The sequence below is a fragment of the Lytechinus variegatus genome, chromosome 15 (assembly GCF_018143015.1).
Source record: "Lytechinus variegatus isolate NC3 chromosome 15, Lvar_3.0, whole genome shotgun sequence".
NCBI lineage: Eukaryota > Metazoa > Echinodermata > Echinoidea > Temnopleuroida > Toxopneustidae > Lytechinus > Lytechinus variegatus.
Window position 1 is genome coordinate 18,292,197 of NC_054754.1, and position 24,626 is coordinate 18,316,822.

Genomic DNA, 24,626 nt, shown 5'->3' on the forward strand with positions numbered 1-24,626 from the left:
GGGTTACACAAAATTGGGAAAATGAGAAAATATCTTGATAGGAAAACAACAGAAAAATTAGTACATGCCTTCATCTTAAGTCACTTAGATAATAATAATAGTTTACTATTCGGAATATCGAAATCGCTTCTCGATAAATTACAACATATCCAAAATTCTGCTGCAAGACTTATAAACTCAAAAAGGAAAATTTGAACACATCTCCCCGATCTTATCTGACCTTCATTGGCTACCCATTCGATCAAGGATCAAATATAAACTTCTCATATTAACATCCAAATGTATTCATGGTATTGCCCCTGCTTATCTTCAAGAACTTGTCCAGATTCATAAACCTAAGCGTAATCTCTGTTCTGGCTCACAAAATCTTCTCTCTGAAATTACTGTCAAGACCAAATCATATGGGGATCGGGCTTTCCAGAAAGCTGCACCAGCACAATGGAATTCTCTTCCATCGACATTAAGAAATATTACCCAGCTTGAGAAATTCAAAGTTCAATTAAAAACCCACCTTTTCCAGAATGTTTGATTTAGTCACTTGCGCATAGAGACCTGTAGGTGTCATGCGTATTTAAGAAATGTACTATTATTATTATTATTAATAATAATGATAATAATAATAATATGCAACATATATGAAGCACTTAATACAAATGCTTCTAAGCGCTGCATACTATTACCCTGGCTTTAGCAAGGCTACCCTGATCGGGCACTCGAGCATTCAAGGAATTACTTCCTACCTGGCACCCATTTACTATACCTGGGTGGAGAGTGGCAAAAGTATATATAAACGCCTTGGCAAAGGATGAGGGTGCTGCGGTGGGATTCGAACCCCGAACCTAGTGGTTCAAAGTCGGGAGGTTAATCCATTGAGCTTCAACACTTCTACTACAGTACAACATTGCAAGCTTTTCTAATCTTTACTGACCGAGGGAACGGAGTAAAATAGATTGAATCATTGAATTTTATAATAAAATAAATCCTCAAGGGAGGGGAAATGCATTCAGTCTGCTGGTGAAACTCTTCTGTTGGGGTTGTGTTGGTTATAAGCAAATTTTATCTGTAAATACATAAAAAAATGGAACCCTTAAGTGCTAAGAATACATACAGTGTAGAATATCATACATAAATTGGCCTTTTGGAAAATAAACTAATAATTGAAGTCACAAAGTGAGTGAATGATAATGATGATACATATGACTTCTGAAGCATCAAATTCAGTCTGTAGAGTGCCCAAGGCGTATAAAAGAAATTAAGAAGTCAAAAGAAAGGTTCTAAGAATTTTTTTGAAGGACTCAACAGAGATACAATCTTTGTCTTCAGGAAGTCTATTCCACAATATGGGACCCCAAGCATTTGAATCTTTTGCAACCAAAAGGCAACCAGATATCGGAGAGCACAGAGACCTAGTTCGGATGTTAGGATGTAATGATTGATATAAAGAAGATTATATCCATCATAATAATAATCTAGACAGATGATCAGTCTAAACACCGTCATGTAACCTAATATAGTTCCAACCACTAGTTCAGTGTTTCCAACCAATGTCACAAAATTGGCCAAAATGCCATGAATCCCAGCATCTGACGTCACAACCTGGGAATAGTACCAAGAGCCGTGACGTCAGATCCCGTCAGTGATACGAATGCAACCATTTTCCTTCAGGGCTGTGCCCCTCAGGAGAATAATAATATGGGTATATTTACCCAGGGAAGCTGCTTCAGTTCCGAAAACTGTTCTCCCAGTGGGCCCTGCAATTATTATTACCCCGGCTTTAGCTGGGCTGCCTAGGTGCTCAAAGCATTCAAGGAATTTCTTCCTACCGGGCACCCATTCATCTCACCCGGGTCGAGTGCAGCACAGTGTGGATAAAATTTCTTGCTGAAGGAAATTACGCCATGGCTGGGATTCGAACCCACGATTTTCTGTTTCAAAGTGCAAAGACTAATCCACTGGGCCACAACGCTCCACACAACGCTCGAGAATAGTTATATTCCATCATCATTTCGGGAACCATAGTTCCAACCACCTCCTTTGGCAGCCGTACATATTTGTTCACTATATCGGGATGCTAATCCATGAGTGCAGGGAATAAGAGTGGTTATTGTTATTAATAATAATAATTATTATTTGTACATTTATATTGCCCAATTTCTATACGTATATACTCAAGTGCGCATTACAATAATGTCATTTTTATTATTATTAACCCTACTTTAACTGTGCTGCCTACAGGTGCTCTGGCATTTGAGGAAATTCTTCCTATCGGGTACCCATTAACCTCACCTGGGTTGAGTGCAGCACAATTTGCATTAAGTTCTTGCTGAAGGAAATCACGCCATGGTTGGGAATGGAAACCCACGTCCCTCAGATTGAAAGACGAGAGTCATAAATACTAGGCAAAGGGGGTGTTTCACAAAGATTTGAGTGTGACTTAGAGTTGCACTTAAATGCCGACGCGTACGTGATTTGCAACGCGCCATATTTTTTATCGTTGCGCAGTAGTGCGCGTCCTCTTGGCATGATCTGACCAATGCGGTCATGACTTCTATGCTGTACACAACTAGGCATTTAAGATTGACTCTAAGGCCCGAATTCACAAAGATGGCTTTGAAAACCCACGGTTGATTTTTAATGGTTTATGCAGATTTCCTGTATAAATTACGCTTTATTTAGCGCATATCGGACGCGTGTATAAAAAATGTCAAATGCTGATGCGCGCTTTTGTCACAGTGCGCCAAATTGATGCCTGTTACCATGGTTAGATACATGTATGCTATTTTATTCATAAGTCCACTGTTTTTATTCATGAGCCCACTCTTCAAACAGTGCACTCATGAATAAAATAGCGTATCTAACCATGGTAACAGGCGTCAGTTTGGCGCATTGTGACAAAAGCGCGCATCAGCATTTGACATTTTTTATACACGCGCCCGATCCGCGCGAAATTAAGCGTAATTCATACAGGAAATCTGCATAAATCATGGACTCAACCAATGGGTTTTCAAAACCACCTTTGTGAATTTGGGCCATTGTCATACATAATCTTTGTGAAACACCTCCCCAGGACACCCCACTATTATATTAATTGTTAGTAGTAATATATTCTTGTCTCTCTCTTGTAGGTCCTTGTGCTCCTATTCAATGATGCCCTTGTAATGGCCCGATCCCAGCATCAAGATGGCCGCCTACGGGTGATCTATCCCCAACTCTTCATCCTTGATATCAGCCTCTTTGACTTCAACTGTGAAAATGGTGGGTACCTCTTAAATGCGACACATCGTTTGCTCCTGCAATAGTTGCTCTGGGCTTTATTTTATCTAAGACGTAGGGTTAGGGTTGCAAAGCCTAACCAAGCCAGGCTTTTATGGGTTTTGTTAGCTGGCACGGGGGGGGGGGGGAGAATCAACCCCATTTTTTTGAGCTCTCGGCTGACGATCTTGGGAAAGTTGGCATGATTTTATGAAATTTTTTGTTTGTTGTCTTGTGACCTTGAGAATCTAACTTGTGTAAGTCTGCAAGTATACAATAGGTATGCTTGATATCTAGTACGGAAAGGATGTTTTCTTGCTCTGCAGTCAGAACTTAATCCCCCCTTGATTGCATTGAAATGAATTGGTTAAAAAAGCCAAAGTAAATTTGATGGGAATTGACCAAAGCAGGTAAAAGAAAACCAGCTGATTATCATCATCATCATCATCATAACCATCATTGTCATCATCATCTTTATCATCTTTATCATCATCACCATCATCATCATCACCATCATCATCACCATCACCATCATCATCACCACCACCATCATCATCATCACCACCATCATCATCATCTTTATCATCACCATTCCCATCATCATCTTTATCTTAATCATCACTATCATCACCATCATCATCATTATCAGCATCATCATCTTTATCATCTTTATTATCATCTTTATCATCACCATCATCATGTTTATGATCATCTTCATCATCTTCATCATCTTTATTTGCTCAATACTGTATTAATTTTTTTAGCCTGTATTCAGATGATAATTTTACCCTTTTTCTTGTTTATAGTATATATGGTACAAATTGAGATATTCACCAATATAAAAAAGAAAGGAAACTAATGTACTTCGTGACATAAATGTTTACAATTATAGATAGATATTATCATAGCCTGTGAAATACAGACAGAAACCAATAATCTGTCTAAAAAATGATTTTTAGCCTTTATTCATATACAGATATTACATTTTCTCATACATACATAGTTAATAAAGTACATATACAAAATTAAGTGTAGAGCAATATCACAAGGGTAAATAATATACATCGTGATATGAAGAGCTTGATTCCGAAAGGGGCTATTTAATCCACTTTTGACCAAATAAATTTTTTATACAAATATGTGTATAATGTATCTTAGACATGGGAATCAAATGCAACATATTGCATTTGAAAAAAAATTGGAAAAGATGGCAAAAATTGATTGAAAATATGAGTTTTGTTCCAAAAGGAGCTAAATCCAAAACAGTTTTGTTTCATAAGGCGCTAAATCAACTACATGGTTATGTAAAATTGGTTAATTCTCTATTTTACATTAAGTTATACATGCAATTGTTTAGGTACATGTTGTGGATACAAGTTTACACCATCAGTGCAAATTTTGCTGATATTTTTATGAATACTTTTGGATTAGAAAAGATGACGAATATCTTTTTTTTTCTTTTTGTAATTTTCAATTGATAACATCAGAAAAGATGTGAAATGTACTCTGCTAGCAATATTTATGTGTTTCGTGTTCAATTTCCAATATCAATATGTTTCAATTGGCAAAAATTGACATTTTACTAAGGTTTTGTTGCAAAAGGAGCTAAATCCATCAAAAATATTAAATTTCAACAATTCTTTAAAAACTGACAATGAATGCTATAGATTTTCGAAATTTAATTAATCCAAGATGATAGTGCTATCATATATCAAAATAAAACAGCAGTGGCTAAGGGAAAGAGGTGAATTAAAAAAACCCTTGATTTACAGAAAAATACCAAACTGGATTGAGCTCTTTTCGGAACAAAACTCTCCATGTACATTTTTAAAACAAAAATGATCATAATCTATAAATTCAAACAGAAAACAGTTAATTTCACTCTTATTTATCATATGATGAAAACTATTCCAAAGTATAAGGCTTTTCTTAAGTTCTGAGCAGATAATAAAATGGATATATGAAATGATTTTTTTTCAATGGAGAGAGATGTAGAGAGAAAATTATAGCATTATTGAAAAAAAATATCTTCATATGTATCTTCATATATGTAAGACAGTATAAACAAAAATCTGATTGGAAACTAAAAGAGAAAAATCCAACAAGCAAAACACTGAAAATGTCATCAAAATTGGATGTAAAATGAGAAAGTTATGACATTTTAAAGTTTCGCTTATTTTCACAAAACAGTTATATGCACATCCTGGTTGGTAAGCAAATTGGCAGACTGATGACATCACCCACTCACTATTTCTTTTTATTGTATTGTTACGATACTGCAACATATAACAATCAAGATGTAATTTAAATTTCCCTTTTTTTATAACAGGAAATAATTATACATAAATAAAACAAATAATGATCTTACATAAATCTCTTGAAGTGTCTGATGTACAATCCAGGGTTATAGTTCACTGTTATAGTCCAATATATATATATTCCAGGTAGGCTGGGAAGATTCCTTATTGATGATGGCGATGATGAAACTGATGTTGAAGTCCGATGAATAATAAAAGTCACTGTAACGAGTTGAAATGTCCGTGAAGACGATGTTGATGATGATTAACAGTTCATTTCAGCAATCCATGGGTTGAAACGTGTTCATTGAACAGGTTGATGTTGTTGATGAGAACTGATAATTTCTCTCTCAAAATAACTGCAAACAGTTCATTGATGGTGGGCATAAACTGCTCTGATCTGATCTGGTGAAGTGATCTCATATGATGTGATGTGATCTCCTGCTCTCATATGATGTGATGATCATCTTGAAAAATCTGCAGCTTTATACTAATTACAAGTGTTCTAGATCATTCTCAAATTTCAACTAATCTACAAGCTTCTAGAATTCACTCTTCTGGAAGCTTCTTTATTTCTAAAACATTCTTGAATGACCTCATTGAAATCAACATGGGTAAACAAAATACCTAAGCCTATTCATTTCCACTACCAATACAATTCTATTGTTTGGCTTTTCCCTATTCAACAATAAAACTCCTTGGCCTTTAAATAGGCAAGGCCTGCATAATAAAAAGACATTCTGGAAAGTTCTTTACAAACATGCTGTGGAATGTACTTGATCATTCTAGGCTATTCTTAAAGAGGAAATAACTAATAGATTAATGTAACTGCTTTCACAATTCTTCTACAATTATTCTTATATATAACACCTCCCCCACGGGGAAAAGAAAGCTTTACCGTAGTAAAGGTTTCTTTAAGATTACTTTTTTTTTCTTTTAACTGCTCAAAGTCATCTTGATAAATCATTTACAGTTATCGTGTACAAAGATATAGTACTTAACGAACATGTTAAAATAAATGAACATCAAAGATGTTTTCTTCAAATGACACACTTGGTCAAAATCATGAATAATTTCACTTTTTATACTCTTGATAGAGCATCAGCAATTACATTATTCTTTCCCTTTATGTGTACAATTTTCAAAGGGAATGGTTGGAGCATTAGGCTCCATCTATACAGTCTTTGATTCTTTGTTTTAAATTTCTCCAAAAACACAAGAGGATTGTGATCTGTATAGACTGTAATCTCTCCATTGGTTAGATACACCTCAAACTGCTGAAGGGCTAGTACGAGACTCAGGGCCTCTTTTTCAATAGTTGAGTATTTCTTTTGAAACCGATTGAGTTTCTTAGAGAAGTAGCACACTGGTTTTTCGATGCCTTCTTCATCTTCTTGGAGCAATACTGCTCCTACTCCAACATCACATGCATCAATAGCTACTTTGAATGGCTTTGTGAAGTTTGGAGCTGCCAAAACAGGCTCATTCACCAAAATGGCCTTTAATTTCTCAAATGATCTTTGACATTCGTCAGACCAAACATACTTCACTTTTGCCTTCAGCAGGTTTGTCAGAGGACTAACCACTGTACTGAAATTTGGAACAAATTTCCTGTAGAAGCCACTCATACCTAAGAATCTGAGCAATTCTTTCTTAGTTGTGGGAATTGGGAAGTCTAAGATAGCTTGTATCTTGGCTTCTCTTGGTAGCACTTGCCCTTGACCAACCACATGACCAAGATATGTGACCTTTGCCTTGGCAAATTCACTCTTCTTCAGATTCACTACTAGATTGGCTTTGTCCAGCCTGTCAAACAGTGCTCGCAAATGATTCAGATGATCATTCCAAGTATCACTGTATACTAGGATGTCGTCTATGTATACGACACAATTGTCAAGTCCGGCAATCACTTGATTTGTCAACCTTTGGAAGGTTGCTGGTGCATTTTTCATTCCAAAAGGCATGACTTTGCATTGAAACAAGCCTTCAGGTGTAACAAAGGCTGATATCTCTTTGGCTCGGTCAGTCAGTGGCACTTGCCAATATCCTTTAAGCAAGTCTATCTTTGTGATATAGGCAGAATTTCCAACCCTATCAATACAATCTTCTAACCTAGGAATTGGATACGAGTCAGTCTTAGTTACTGCATTTACCTTTCGGTAATCAATGCAAAATCTCTGAGAGCCGTCTGGCTTTGGAACCATTACAATGGGAGAACTCCAACTACTCTGACTCGGTTCGATTATGTCATTATCTAACATAAACTGTATTTCCTTATTCACCATTTCCAACTTGCTTGGATTGAGCCTATAAGGATTCTGTTTGATAGGTCTTACATCACCTATGTCTACGTCATGTACAGTTAAAGGTGTACGACCTGGTTTGTCTTTACATACATTCTCATATTCTCTTAACAGGCCAGATATATCATTTCTTTGATCTTCAGGCAGGTGTTTTAATGCCTCATCCATGTTTCCTAACATCTCTGAGTTAGATAACTTTATACCACATGGTTCGTTCTTGGATACATCTGTATAAGACAATTCATTATCTGTCTTTCCATAACATTCTTCTTCATGTACATTTACATGTTTTTCTTCTTCTTTGACCTGTGTTGTACCTATTGGCTGACTAGCCTCTCGCTCAAAGTATTCTTTCAACATGTTTACATGACAAACTCTTTGAGACTTTCTTCGATCAGGGGTACTGATCACATAGTTGACATCATTCAATTTCTTTTTGACTATGTAGGGACCACTAAACCTAGCTTTCAAGGGCTCACCTTGCAAAGGCAACAACACTAACACTTTGTCTCCAGGCTTGAAACTTCGCTCTTTTGCATTTTTGTCAGCTTGAGCTTTCATTTTTCCCTGCGACTCTTTCAAGTGTTCCTTAGCCACATCACAAGCTTTTGAGAGCCTTTCTCTAAACTTTGACACATAGTCTAGAAGGTTTACATCATCATTCTGAACCATAAACCTCTCTTTGATAAGCTTTAGGGGACCCCTAACCTCATGACCATAGACCAATTCAAATGGACTGAAACCTGTGGACTCATTTGGGGAATCCCTAGTTGCAAACAGTAGGAATGAGATCCCTTTATCCCAGTCATCGGGATAGTCTTCACAATAAGCCCTAATCATGGTCTTCAAAGTCTGATGATAGCGTTCTAACGCTCCTTGGGACTGTGGGTGATAAGCAGAGGACTTGATCTGCTTTATTCCCAACTCCTTCATAACTTGCTGAAATATTCCTGACATGAAATTTGACCCTTGATCAGATTGAATTTCCTTGGGCAGACCATACCTAGTGAAAAACTGCACTAACGCCTGCACCACTGTCTTTGCAGTGATACTCCTCAAAGGTATCGCCTCTGGAAACCGTGTAGACAAGTCCATAATCGTCAGGAGAAATCTGTGACCCGACCTCGTTCTGGGTAAGGGTCCGACACAATCAACAAGAACCCTAGTAAAAGGTTCATCAAATGCAGGAATGGGTATCAATGGAGCAGGCTTGATAGAAGGCTGTGCCTTACCAATAATCTGACATGTGTGACATGTCTTACAGAAATGCACAACATCTTTGTGCATCTTAGGCCAATAGAAATGCCTCATAATTCTATCTTCTGTCTTCCGAATACCGACATGACCTGCCATAGGTAACTCATGAGCCATTTTCAGAATATCTGTGCGGTAACAAGGAGGAACTACAACCTGGTGAATTATACACCAATCTTCATCAGCTGGTCTCCGGGGAGGTCTCCATTTCCTCATCAAAATGTCATCTTTGACATAAAAGCACTCAGGAACCTTATCAGCCTCAGCCTCAGAACATGCTTTCTGTGACAAGCTTTTTAATTCTGGGTCTGCCTGTTGTGCCTGTACTAGGGAGGATTTACTAAACAAACTATCATTGTTAGCAACAGAGCCTTCAACACTATCCCCATTCAAATCCTTGAAAAAGGTTTCAGCTAACCAGACATCAGTACTCTCCTCTACATCAGCAGATTCCGCATCATCCTTTTCAGCTCTACGAGTCTGAGACCTAGTAACAACACAATCCGGGAAAATCCCTGGAAAATCTTCCTGCAACAATTCAGTTTCAGCTACCTCAACGGGCTTTTCCAAAACCACTGGAGATGCAACAACTTTATCTCCAGCCAAGTCGTTACCTAACAAGAAATCAACACCTTTCATGGGTAATTCTGGAACGACACCAACAGTCACAGGACCACTAACTAGGTCACACTTTAAGTCGACCTTATGCAAAGGAACCGACATGAAATTTGGGCCAATACCTTGAACTAAGACGTTGGCATTCTCTGAACTCTCCGGAGGAAGAGCCGAATCCCCTGGCACCATCAGGGACTGTGCAGCCCCTGTATCCCTAAGGATCACCACTGACCTACCAGCAGCACCAGTCGAACAAGGGGATACTTCACCAACATGCAAAAAACTTCTAAAAGTTTCATCAACCTGTTTGACTCTATCAGCAAATACCAGAGAAACACTCTCAACATCTTGATTGGGCTCTGATGGAACAAACTCCATCGAGGGAACCCTTGTTTGCTTGACAAAACCCATGTCTTTCTTAGTTTTGGTTGGCATTCCAACCAATTTCCAACATGATTCTTTCAAATGTCCCGATTTATGACAATGAGTACAAATTTTGGAACTACGACTCTCAGACCTTTTGGTTGATTCTGTGCCCGCACTAGCCTGATTCTTGTTAGTGTCTTTATCCTTGCTTGCATATTTTCCCTCACTAGGTTTATTGTGGGATTCAAATGACCCTTTACCTTTCTTTTTCCAATAATTCTTGAAAGGAGGCCTATCTCCACTACCTTTATGTGTGACCTCAAATTCATCAGCTACTATGGCTGCTTTACTGACTTCAGTAACTCTATGGTCATCTAAGTGAGATTTAATGCCAAAAGGAAGACTCTTTTTGAATTCTTCTAGGAGGACAACTTCCCTAAGGTGAACAAAATCTTTGTCAACTTTCAGTGATCTGTACCACTTATCGAACATCATTTCTTGTTCCCTAGCAAATTCAACATACGTCTGGCCTGTTTGTCTTTGCATGTTCCTAAATTTATGTCTGTATGCTTCTGGTACCAACTCATATGTATTGAGAATTGTTTCTTTTACTGTAGCATAGTCACATGATTGCATTTCAGAGAGTGAAGAATAGACTTTTGCAGCCTTTCCAACAAAAACACTTTGGAGGAGAAGAGTCCAGTATTCCTCGGGCCAATTCAATCTCTTGGCCACTTTTTCAAATGACACAAAATATGTATCAACTCCCTCTTCATCAAATTTTGGCACAAGGCGAATGTTTTTCGCCACATCAAAGCCTTGGGGAGATTTATCTTTAACAGAGTTAGTATTAGTATTTGCATGAGCTAACTCCATTTCTTTCAACTTTAACTGGTACTCCAATCTCATTTTCTCCATTTCAATGTTTTCTCTGATTCTTTCCTTTTCAAGGTTTTGTTTGATTCTCTCTTTTTCCAATTCAATGTTTGCCAGTTGGATCTGAGCATCCTCTGACATTTTGATAGAAGTTTCAGACTTCTCTGTAAGCTTCATGTGACTAGCTAACAAGTCAATTATCTCTGCCTTCTTTAAACCTGGGGCTAGAGATACACCCAAATGATCACAAACTGTTATCAAATCATCTTTCTTCAGTGACTTCAAATGATCATATGACAATTCTGTCATTGCAAGAAATTCTTCAACATCAAATGTAGCCATAGTGAATATACACAAATACAAGCACGTAATAACACAGTACAGTATATTCTAGAACTTTCCAAAAATTTCCAAAATGTTTCGAATTCAAATTGGCTTTTGTTTTAAATTGACTTTAGTCTCAAATTGGCTTTCGTTTCCAGGAAAAACTGTTTTTAATTTCAAACTGGCTTGTACAAATTTGGTTTCCGTTTCCCGGACAAGCCCCCAAAATTATTTGTTACGATACTGCAACAAATAACAATCAAGATGTAATTTAAATTTCCCTTTTTTTATTACAGGAAATAATTATACATAAATAAAACAAATAATGATCTTACATAAATCTCTTGAAGTGTCTGATGTACAATCCAGGGTTATAGTTCACTGTTATAGTCCAATATATATATATTCCAGGTAGGCTGGGAAGATTCCTTATTGATGATGGCGATGATGAAACTGATGTTGAAGTCCGATGAATAATAAAAGTCACTGTAACGAGTTGAAATGTCCGTGAAGACGATGTTGATGATGATTAACAGTTAATTTCAGCAATCCATGGGTTGAAACGTGTTCATTGAACAGGTTGATGTTGTTGATGAGAACTGATAATTTCTCTCTCAAAATAACTGCAAACAGTTCATTGATGGTGGGCATAAACTGCTCTGATCTGATCTGGTGAAGTGATCTCATATGATGTGATGTGATCTCCTGCTCTCATATGATGTGATGATCATCTTGAAAAATCTGCAGCTTTATACTAATTACAAGTGTTCTAGATCATTCTCAAATTTCAACTAATCTACAAGCTTCTAGAATTCACTCTTCTGGAAGCTTCTTTATTTCTAAAACATTCTTGAATGACCTCATTGAAATCAACATGGGTAAACAAAATACCTAAGCCTATTCATTTCCACTACCAATACAATTCTATTGTTTGGCTTTTCCCTATTCAACAATAAAACTCCTTGGCCTTTAAATAGGCAAGGCCTGCATAATAAAAAGACATTCTGGAAAGTTCTTTACAAACATGCTGTGGAATGTACTTGATCATTCTAGGCTATTCTTAAAGAGGAAATAACTAATAGATTAATGTAACTGCTTTCACAATTCTTCTACAATTATTCTTATATATGGGCAATTCCATGGAAAATGTTCACTTTAGAGAAAAAATGAAGTTTCAGATTTCACTCAAGCAGTCAAATTTTCTTAAAAAGTAATCTATAAAGTCTCAATTTCCAATAGAAAAATCGCAATATTGATAAAATTTTGTAGTTTTTTCCATCATCCAAATAATAGAATAGTATATTGCAAAATTTGAAAAATGTGGCTATTTTTTAACAATTCATCTTTCCTGTCTTTACTAAAAGCAAACAAGGTCCCAGAGGTCTCTTTTAACTTTTGAATAGTTGATTAATGTTTAAATCAACAGAAAATAATCGTTAAATTTTATGCCATTCATCAATTTTACAGAAATCTGTCTTCAGATTTGTGTGATTTCTTTACCATTATCAGTGTCATGTCCGTTACGTTTTTCACTTAAAGTTTTCACAGCTTACAGGAAATTTGTCTAAAGGTACTGCAGATTCAGATTCTATGTTAGAATTAAACCCCCTACCATGTGTAGCAATCATTTTCCCTTACCACTTCTCATTTTCATAAAAGTGGCGTAACGGACATGACAATTCGCGTAACGGACATGACGCCTTATATATGGCAAATGACAGCATTTACAAAAACAAAATATTAGGCTCAGTGTCACAGACTGAGGTTAGTCTCAATTGTTTGAGGATAGCTGAATGTAATATTTCCTAGAATCTGCATGTCATTCAAGCTATTTTTAGAAGTTGGTGGATGATGAAAGTTCAGCTCTTGTTCTGGTAGATTTTTCTGAGAATTATCGGTATGTTACATAATATTAGGATAAGATGCAGCTAGATCTGGCAACATACTCAGATCACAATCTGCATCATTCGTGTTTGAACAAACATTTGATTATCTTAGGTTCTTGCACTGACAGTTTGGAGCATGATAAAACTCCAACTGTGAATTAATGATCATTGATGATATTACTTCAAAGTATCTGACTTTCACCAACCTCTACATGTACTTCTTCAGTGATGGCATGGGCTCACATTTAAAAGCAAGTTTGTATTCGGATATCTGTGTTACATGATGTAGCTCTATGAATCCATGAATCTACAGTGGCACTTCTTTGCAATATCACAAAGCAAAGGGGCCGTGGAAAGAATGTGGCGCGATCAATAAATTATGTCATCATAGTATTTTGGTCAGCCATAATCACGATTTGAATGATGTATCTTCAATTGTACACAAGCAGCGCGGACAATACAACGAAATTAGATACAGCCACATTTGTCAGCAAGCAAGATTGTAAGATTTAGAACATCCAAGATTTGATGAAAGGATGATTATACTCAGGATGATAGTTATTTTGAATGAAAAAAAATCTCAGAAGCTATTTACAAGCATTCCGATTACCTTTAAACTCATACATAATCGATAATGAAAGACCGGTTTCCAGGTACTGCTATTAAATTTTAATACCATTTTTTGTAATCTTATAACTGACATTAATACTAGTACATGTTCTTTATCATACAATACATTCCATAATATGTTCTTATTGGATTTGTACAGGTCTGGTAAATTTTGTTTTCTTCTCACAAAAAATGAGATTTGGTCTTCTCAGTGTGTCGATCGTAGTGGTACGATAAACGTTGTATTCAATATAAAATTATCACTTAGGCTATAGCTATTAATTTAATGATACCTGCTAATAATATCTACATATTTTTCATTAGAGTGTTAGTAAAGGTACTTTGCTGTTACATAATTACATTCATTATTGATATTTCTTTCATTTTCAAACTAAGAAGTGCTGATGAAGTTCACTTCGTAAGGGTGTCATGTCCGTTACGCTAGTATATTATCAAATATTAGGGCATGAATAAAAAATAATTTTTTCTATCAACTTTTTCTCCTTTAATTAGGTGTGGTGGATGGTAGAAACTGGAAAATACTCATTAACTGTTGTTAACCGGTGTAAAATATTTTTTTCTAAACATTTTTTGTTTTATAAATATTGTACAAAAAGACCCCCTCTCAAATTGCAAAATAATAGGAGATATTACAGATTACCAGTTACGATATGTGTCTCTAACCTCTAGCCTTAACATGTAAACAATTAGACTTGTACCATATCTTGTAATAAAATAATTATATTCGCTTACAAAAAGTGGACAAAACTGTCATGTCCGTTACGCTTCATGTGTCATGTCCGTTACGCTACATTTTGAGCTAGGAATACAGAATGCACTGCAAAACTGTTGTTAAACACCATTTTATGGATAGAGCATGATCTTAAGGTTAAATTAACACCAATGTCAGGTACACGCAATCTAAGAATTCACAGGAATTTTGATAAGCAATAGGAGGTAAAAATGCTTCGTCCATTTCGTGTCATGTCCGTTACGCTCACAAAGAGTGCAATTTTTCCGCAACTGTTCAATGAAACGATTTGAAATTTTATGTGTATGTAACTGATACTTAAATGTGTCTGATAAGCTTAGTAACAATTATCAAAAGACTGCTAGTTCTACTGTATAAACATTTGAATTACAAAAATTTGTCTGAATGTCATGTCCGTTACGCTGGAATTGACCATATATTATATGAAATATGAAAAATTCTGTTATTTTCCTCATTGTCATGTGAAACATACATGTATGTTTTTCCTCCTTGAACATGTGAAATTACCATTATTTTAACAGTTTATGGTTAATTTGGTCCTTATTGTCAAATCTGTAAAAAAGGAAATATTGTATTATTCAAACAATAAAAAACAAAAGAAATAGTGAGTGAGGGACATCACCAACTCTCTCATTTGCCTATTGCTGAGTTAGGAATTTAACTGATTTGTGAAAAATAAGCGAAATGTAAAAATGTCATAACTTTCTTATTTTACATTCGATTTCGATGAAATTTGCTGCATTAGGTTTGTTCGATTTTTCTTTATCGATTCAAATAATCAATTTTCTGGGGTGGGCTTGACCTTTAAAAAATAGAATATACAGCAATATGAACAAAGATTTTATATATAAAACACAAACAAAAACAAAATGACAACAAAACAAAAAAAGAATGTGAAAGGAGAAGCAGCCAAACCAAAACCTATCTACTATATTTTTCACCCGTGATGGCATGATTAATTGTTTTTTTTTTTTTTTTTAATGCTTTTTAGCCTTTATTCAGATAACATCACATTTATGCATACAAAAGTAATAAATAAAATATACAAAGTAAAGTGAAATACAAGTCGCAATATAAGAAATGAAATATACATTGTGATGATCATTTTTTAAACAAAGATTATCACAACCCATAATGCAAAGAAATCCATTATTTTCACATGTATTTTCTGTATAATAATGTGGTATTGTATACTTAAAAAAAAACAAAAACAAACATAAAGACTTTTTTAAATTCTGAGCAAATAATAAAATTGATATATATAATACTTTGCTTAATAAAGATGTAAATAAGTTGTCCCATGATAAAAAAAGGAAAAAAAAATTCTATCTCTGTATTTTATAATAAAATACAAAAAAGAATAGGTCTCTACGTTTATACTTAAAAAATGTACCACGATCTGAATAAAGAAATTATATATTAAGCACACAAAAACATCAACACACACACAAAAAAACAACAACCAAACACACAAAAACAGAACAACAAAACACAACAAAAAACAGAAAACAGTGAATGTGAAGGGGAAGCAGCCAAACTAAAACCCATTTTCTTTATCTTTTTAAATTGATGGGTAAGGATCAGTGGGAGAAAGAGTTTAAAGAAAACAAGGCAAAAACAATTTTGTGTCTCGCCCACTTATAAAAATAACCAAAAATATCGTGCTTTGCGAGGGCGGGCAAGAGAATTATATCGAAGCTTCATTGTGAAATGACTGGGTTGGAATAACACTTGTCATAAGAGCCTAGCACGTAAACACTAATGTTGACCTGAAAATGACCTTTAACCTTACCATGTGACCTCTGATTGCAAAACATAGCATGCACGTCCCCCAAGCCAATCTAACATCCAAGTCTGGCTGAAAAGTGGCTTACGGTTGCGGAGTCATAAGAGAGTCCTGCATGTAAACTTTAACGTTGACCTAAAAATGACCCCTGACCCTCCATGCGCCCCTGAATGCAGCATAACATGCAGGTCCCCCCGAGTCCATCTACCATCCAAGTTTGGTTGAATAACGACTTATAGTCGCAGAGTTAGGTGTCATAAGAGAGTCTTGCATGTAAACTTTAACGTTGACCTGAAAATGACCTTTGACCTTACCATGTGACCTCAGACTGCAGCATAACATGCAGGTCCCCAGGTCCATCTACCATCCAAGTTTGGTTGAAAAGCGACTTACAGTTGTGGAGTTAGGTGTCATAAGAGTCTTGCATGTAAACTATAACGTTGACCTGAAAATGACCTTTGACCTTACTATGTGACCTCAGACTGCAGCATAACATGCAGGTCCCCCAAGTCCATCTACCATCCAAGTTTGGTTGAAAAGCGACTTACGGTTATGGAGTTATGTATCATTACAAGTTTGTAATGTACGACGGAGGACATTGGGATCCCTAAGTCTCCCCTTCACCTCTGGTGGGCGAGACAAAAAAAAAAAAAAGAGAAAAAAAGAGAGAAAAAAAAAATAAACACATGAGTGTACAATGTGACTCAAAACGGCAATTGGGAAAAAATTTCCCATTTTGTATGGTGTAAAGTCAACTTATCCTTTCTTTTTGCCTTTTCATATTCAATCTGTTTTGACCTTTTAATGGCACTACATATTTCTTTACATGTAGGGATCCTTCCTAGTTTACGGTTATTGTAAATCATGTATTTGACCAAAATTATTACATGATTTAAGAAAGCATTGTGTTTTATATTGTCTCTAACACCAAGTAATACTTCAAACCACTGTATATCAAGGAATTTTAAAAGATGTAAATTGTTTCCTATTTCAGTCCAAATCTTAGACACTTCAGCACATTTATAAAAGACATGATAATATGTTTCTATCTCTTTTCTACAGAAAGAGCAAGTATTGGAATGTATTATGCCAAACTGGAAAAGTTTGTCATTACAATATATGATGCTATGTAAAAGTTTGTATTGAAATTCTCTTAACTTCCAGTCTAATGTAGAAACTCGAGGGAGAGAAAAACAGGTTGCAACTGCCGACTTATTCAAGTTTAAAGCTGACACATCTGGATGTTTAAAAATGAATGAATCTTGTATTGTATTAATAAATATGTTATAGATCATTTTGGACGACACAGAGGTAAAGGAAAGCACATTCTTGTTAATATCAAAACAGATTTTAGAAAAATCAATGTTATCGTGCCGTGTGTCACCTCTCCCAGATGATATTCTACAATTCTTCCATTCAATTGGCATCTTGTTATACAATTCGTTAAGAGAAAATAAATCAGTTACGTTTAAACCTTTTTTAAAGAAAAAATCTCCTGTTCTCATTTTGCCCTCTGTGTCAACAATGTGTTTTACTTGAAAAATGTTGACTTTAAACAGTTTTTCATTAAAGGGAAAGGTCCTGCCTTTGATAAAGGTATTGTTAAGAATTATTTGGTTTTCACTATGCATTTCTCTGATAATAAATTCCCTTTCTTTTAAATAATTCCAAATATCCAAAAATTCCAAGTAGAGGTTAGGTGCATTGATGTTAAAAGCTCTGGGATTGTAATTACAGAGAAATATTAACCTCCCTCCTAAAGATCTGAAAACATGCTGAAAAAATAGTTTCCATTTCATTTCCTTATTACCACCAAGAAGTCTTTTTATCCACATCACACGCTGAGCACACACCATATATTTAAAATTTAACATTTTCAAACCTCCTGCATCATAACTGGTGTAAAGGATATTCCTTTTTATCTTATCATGACCATTCCAAAGGAAATTAAAACAGATCTTCTCTACTTCTTTGAACACCCATTGTGGTACAGACATTATGGAAGATACATGTAACACTTTTGATATTGTACAGCATCATGAAATAGTGATAGCTCCCTCTGCTGTTGATATCTATGTACTTGAAAAAAATATCTGAAGATCATGATTCACTGTGGTGAGATTGTAAAGCTTTGTAGATGGACTTTTTTTTTTTAGATCTTATTTTATTTCTTCACTCATTATATGTAACATGTGAAAATAATGAATAAAATGAAATCATTTATATAAATTGAATCATAATTCATACTATGAACATTTTACAGACCTGCCAACCAGTACGTTTTTGGCGTATTTAGTACGTTTTTGCAACCAACATATGGCAGTTCGTTTTTTCTTTTAAAAAAAATATGATTTTGTAAAAAACAACTTTATTTTTTTTATTCATTTTGTAACAAAATCGCAATTTATTGAGAAAAATCATCTCTAAATGTCTCTAATTCAGAAAACTTACACAAATACTGTATGGTTATTAGATCAATGTAATTTCAGGTAATTGTTTTTTTTTATCATTTTGTTAAAACCAGGGTGAGATAAAGATGTTTCAATGTTTTTTTTTTTTCATCTGCTTTACCACTCCTCTCCCTGATAAGGAATGCATAATAAAGGGGGAGGAGAGTTAGTAAAAAACAAACACACAAAAAAGCAGCAAAAAAAAACAAGAACCAAGCAAAATAAATAAAAAACAAATCATGATGGAACATTGGGGAATTTCAAGTTCAGTGTTGACCTTTTGGTGTTGGTGTAAGGTAAAGCGACCGGAAGACTTACAGGACTACCTTCTCTTCCATATATTGCTGATGCTGATGTAAATTTTTACACCATCATACCACCAACATAAAATGAAGATGGTCCTGAAAAGTCGCTCACTAGTTGTTGAGATGCCAATAATGTGATCTTGTTCAGTTTCACAAACTTAATAAATTTTAGAACTACATGTAGGGGAAACAATCCAAATTCCAACACCAAGGCCAGCACCGCACTGGAAATCAATGTCAGTCACATCAATGAAACTAACACCAAACCAATGAATGTTATGTCACGGTAATAACGCAATAACTTTAGTCAGTATTGAGTTAGTGTGACTGTGGCAAAAGGTTGACGCTTGAATTCTCCATTTTCCGATATTTGCTGATGCAAAATTGACTCGGAGAATGCCTGGATGAATAGTAAAACTAATTTGAAAAAAAATTGAAAAGGTCGCAGTTAATTACCAATCTCTCTTTATGTGCAAGATTCCACGCAATGCACACATCTACTCAAAGTAATTATCTTTTGCATGAATTTACCGGTATTCATTATGAAATATGAATATTGGTTACAAAATAGGTTGAAATGATTTTTTTTTGCAGAGGGATTTTTCCCCCTAGTTTTATTCCTCTTGGATAGATTTCATTCACAGCTTATAAAAATACAAGGGCCTTTTTTCTCTGATTCGAGGGGTATTTTCTACAATTTGGAGGCAAAACTCATGTATTTTTTCCCCTGCCGAGATCATTTGTAATACCTCAGTCACATTTGCTCTACAGCGGCTCTATGCGAGTCGTAAACAGCCGTTTTATTCATTTTATTTAAACCACCTATATGTAGCAACAGTCAAAAATTGAATCATCTACTGGAATTTGTTGAAAATTGAAAGTATTAACTTACAATTCTCTGTCGTCGCGACGTTTCACCAACCGCTGTTGGCTTCATCAGGCGAATGAACGCCAATCACGTCTTTCCAAGTGACTCCGCGCCAGAGTCAGTCGACCGTAGCGTCACTTGGTTCCCCAGGGGCGGAAGTTAATCCTGTGAGAGACGGCTTTGAACTTCCCGTAGGATTCGGTCCCGACGTCGCGACGACAGAGAATTGTAAGTTAATACTTTCAATTTTCAACAAATTCCAGTAGATGATTCAATTTTTGACTGTTATTTCAAGATTACTGGATGAATTAATTAAAACGGCCGTTTACTACTCCCCGTACAGCTGCTGTAGAGCAAATGTGACTGAGGTTTAAGAAATATAGTACTTTTCCTGAAAAAGAAATTTCACGTAGAAGTTAACTGATGAAATCACATCCATTTTTGGGAGTAAAATCATGGAGGATCTACTGTTTAGGTAAAGTACATTGCACCTGACAAAGAACAGAACATCTGCTATGCTAGTCAATTATAAAAGCTCCTTTATTTGTTTTTCTCTTGATCAAGTCTAGACATTTGAATAATTGATCTCAGTAGGCGGTTTCAAACTGCCTTGATCACGAGAATCCCTTTTAAATTACAAGAACTTTTTCAGGCTAAAAAAACCCCCTGATAATCATTCCTGCATTCACACCAACCCAAAACATATCCTTCGGGGAAAGTTCCCAAAGTTACAAAGCATGGGCAGAATGGTCTAATAAGCAGGCAATGCGCTAGATTCAAATCGGGGATATTATGTGTAATTTGCTTTCACACTGCCAAAATTATGTGGTATTTTCTGCTCAGGGCGAATTTCCTGATAAAAAATACCTGGAACTGACAAGGCGGTCTGAATCCACCTAGTTACTTGTTCAGACTAAACGTATTAATTGATTGAATACTCAATTCTGTAATTCCCATAGGCATTAGTACAGGGACCACCTAGTTCTTGCCGAATGATGAAAATAGATTAACCATTCTAATTGCCTACTTTCATTATGTGGCAATTCCATAAGATATGTACGTCCGACCCCCTATATGTGGGACCTTCATGAAATTTTCTGTCTCCGATTTCTGGTTCTTCTGACAGTCTTCAATGTTCTCTAAAGACCATGACTTCATGAAGTGAAGTACCGGTAAGACTTGAGAAAATGTTGGTCCGACATACAAAAAGGTTGATCATTTTATGGAATTGTCCTGTGTTTATGTCTCTGACCATTGTTTCAAATCATACCCAAGCTGACCTCTGACCTGTACTTCCTGTTCTTTTACACGAAAGGCTTTCTTCATATTTAGGACATGGCATTAAGGGTTAAAAATTGATTTAAACATTTGAATAGAATACTTTTACTGTTTGAATATATCTGACTAATAATAGCTTCTGGGTTTCACCTTCACTTTTCCATGCTGAACTCTGACCTTTAATTTGTGCTCTTTCTCAGTAGGTCTTTGATCATATTTTTTGACATTCCCTTGATGGATTGCATTAAGAGATGATAATGGAGTTGGAAAGTTGAATATTCAACTTTTGCTGTTGTATTTTCTCTGACTGATAATAGCTTGAAGGTTTTACATCACACCCTTGCTGACCTCTGAACTTAAAGGACAAGTCCAACCCAACAAAAAGTTGATTCGAATAAAAAGAGAAAAATCCAACAAACATTGAAAATTTCATCAAAATCGGATGTAAAATAAGAAAGTTATGACATTTTAAAGTTTTGCTTAATTTCACAAAACAGTTATATGCACATCCTGGTCGGTATGCAAATAAGGAGACTGATGATGTCATCCACTCACGATTTCTTTGGTATTTTATTGTATAAAATATAAATATTTTAATCTTCTCATTGTCAAGTGAAACAATGATTAATTCCTCCCTGAACATGTGGAATTAGCGTTGTTTAATACTGTGTGATTCAGTCAAGTTGGTCCTTATTGTCAAATCTGTAAAAAATGAAATATTGTAGAATTCAAACAATAAAAATAAAAGAAATAGTGAGTGATGGACATCATTGACTGACACTGAGTTGTGCATATCACTGTTCAGTGAAAAATGAGCGAAACTTTAAGATGCCAAAACTTTCTAATTTTACATCCGATTTTGATGAAATTTTCAGTGTTATGCTAGTTTGATTTTTCTCTATTTATTTGAATCAACATTTTTCTGGGGTGGACTTGACCTTTAACTCTCCCTTTTCTTTCACAGTGGGGCCTCTTATATTTAGGACATTGTATTAGAGATGGTAATGAATGAAAACATAGATATAAACTACTTTTCCTTCTTTAATTTCTCTGACTAGCTTGTAGGTTTCACATCATACTCATGGTGGCCTCCGACCATGATTTCCTGTTCTTTCATAGTACCGCTTTGTTCATACTTAGGACATTGCATTTAGAGATGTTTTTAATCCACTGTTTTAATTTCTCTGACCAAAAATAAATTGTAGGTTTCACATCACACCGGTGCTGTCCTCTAAAAACCATGATTTCGTTTTTATTCATACTTGGACTTTTTTACAATTTTGTTTGTTGCACTAATAAATGAAAAGGAAATCCAAAATCTAATAGACTTTTCTCATTGTCTAATTTCCTTTGAAAATTAATTGCTTATTAGTTTCGCATCACCCCGATAAAACTGTCCTCTCATCAGTATTCCCTTTTCTTTCCAAGACAGACATTGATCTTAGTTTTTATGCATATAATTTTTATTTGAGCTCAGCTGATATTCGGTTATGGTATTGTTCTTGCAAATAACTTTAACATTAAGGTAATCTGCCTTGCTTTGGTGTTCTGGGCAGGCGCTGATATAGCCGGATTAGACGCAATAGGTGAATATTGTTCAGAGACCATGTAAGGCATCCAAGATTGTATTGTGTGTTTCACCTGGCTTGATTTGCCACTGGTCCTCGGACTCTCTTTTGTTATGTCTTATTCAATGTATAAAATGTATCTGTATTGTTATTTGTATACTGTTTCTCCATTGCTATTCATACAATAAAGTGAATGAATGAATTGAATTGAATGAATGAATGAATGAATTGAATTGAATTGAATGAATGAATGAATGAATGCATGAATGAATTGAATTGAATGAATGCATGAATGAATTGAATTGAATGAATTGATTGAATGAATGAATGAATTGAATTGAATTGAATTGAATGAATGAATCAAATGAATTGAATGAATGAATGAATTAAAGGACAAGTCAACCCCAACAAAAACTTGATTCGAAAAAAAAGAAAAAAATCAACAAAAATAACGCTGAATATTTAATCAAATTGGTTGTAAAATAAGAAAGTTATGACATTTTAAAGTTTCGCTTCATTTCACAAAACAGTTATATGCACATCTCGGTCAGTATGCAAATGAGGGAACTGATGACATCACTCACTATTTCTTTTGTATGTTATAAGAAATATGAAATATTTTGTATTTTCTCGTCATTGTCATGTGAAATGAAGTTTTATTTCTCCCTTAACACGTGGAATTTCATTATTTTAACATTTTGTGCTTCAGGCAAGGAGGTCCTAATCATCAAATTCATAAAAATTGAAATATTGTATAATTCAAACAATAAAAAAAGCAAAAGAAAGTGAGTGACATAATTGACTCTCTAATTTGGATGTAACTGGCTCGTTCATATAACTGTTTTGTTAAAAATAAGCATAATTTTGAAATGTCATAACTTTCTCATTTTACATCCGATTTTGATGAAATTTTCAGTATTGTGCTTGTCTGATTTTTCTCTATTGATTCAAATCAACATTTTTCTGAGGTGGACTTGACCTTTAACTAATTGAATTGAATTTAACTTAATTGAATGAATGAGTGAGTGAATGAATTAAATGAATGAATGAATTTGTTTAATTTCCACAATCAAAATGAAAGTGTACAAAGTAAGCATATTATAATGCAGTGGAGTGGCTAACAAAAATAAAATTACTTATCTAGGTTATCCCCTGAAACATGAAAACTCTTACTATGTACACTATTGCACAGTTTATCATATACCATCATAAAAATTGTGCTTTTAAAATATGAAAAAAATTATTTAATTTATTTCTCTGCACCGTTATAGCTCGTGAGTTTCACATTACTCCTGTGCTCTCATCTGGGGGTCATGATGCGGCCTGCCACAAGGGTTCCATCGTGTTCCGTGCTCCTTCGGTCAAGCTGAAGAGGTCCTGGCAGAGAGTCTTGACCCAGCAGGCCATGGCGGTCAAGTACACCAGCCTTGGAAAGGTAGGAGAATTTTGATGTGGATGGAGGATGATGGTGATGATGATGAAGATGATGATGGTGATGGTGATGATAATGATGGTGATGATGATGATGATGATGATGATGATGGTGATGATAATGATGGTGATGATGATGATGGTGATGATGGTGATGATGATGATGGTGATGATGATGGTGATGATGATGATGATGATGATGATGATGGTGATGATAATGATGGTGATGATAATGATGGTGATGATGATGATGGTGATGATGATGATGGTGATGATGGTGATGATGATGATGGTGATGATAATGATGGTGATGATAATGATGGTGATGATGATGATGATGATGGTGATGATGATGATGATGATGGTGGTGGTGATAATGATGGTGA

General features: G+C 35.3%; 1 protein-coding gene across 1 annotated transcript in view; it reads left to right on the forward strand.

Annotated features, from left to right (window-relative positions):
* The window catches only part of LOC121428821, a 44,785-nt gene extending 20,484 nt beyond the window's left edge, over nucleotides 1-24,301 (forward strand). Inside the window, exons 6-7 of the mRNA XM_041625671.1 lie at nucleotides 3,126-3,255; nucleotides 24,081-24,301. Coding sequence (XP_041481605.1) covers nucleotides 3,126-3,255; nucleotides 24,081-24,259 — 309 coding nt within the window. The 3' untranslated portion in view covers nucleotides 24,260-24,301. The remainder of the gene's footprint in view (nucleotides 1-3,125; nucleotides 3,256-24,080) is intronic.
* Nucleotides 24,302-24,626: the final 325 nt, after the last annotated feature.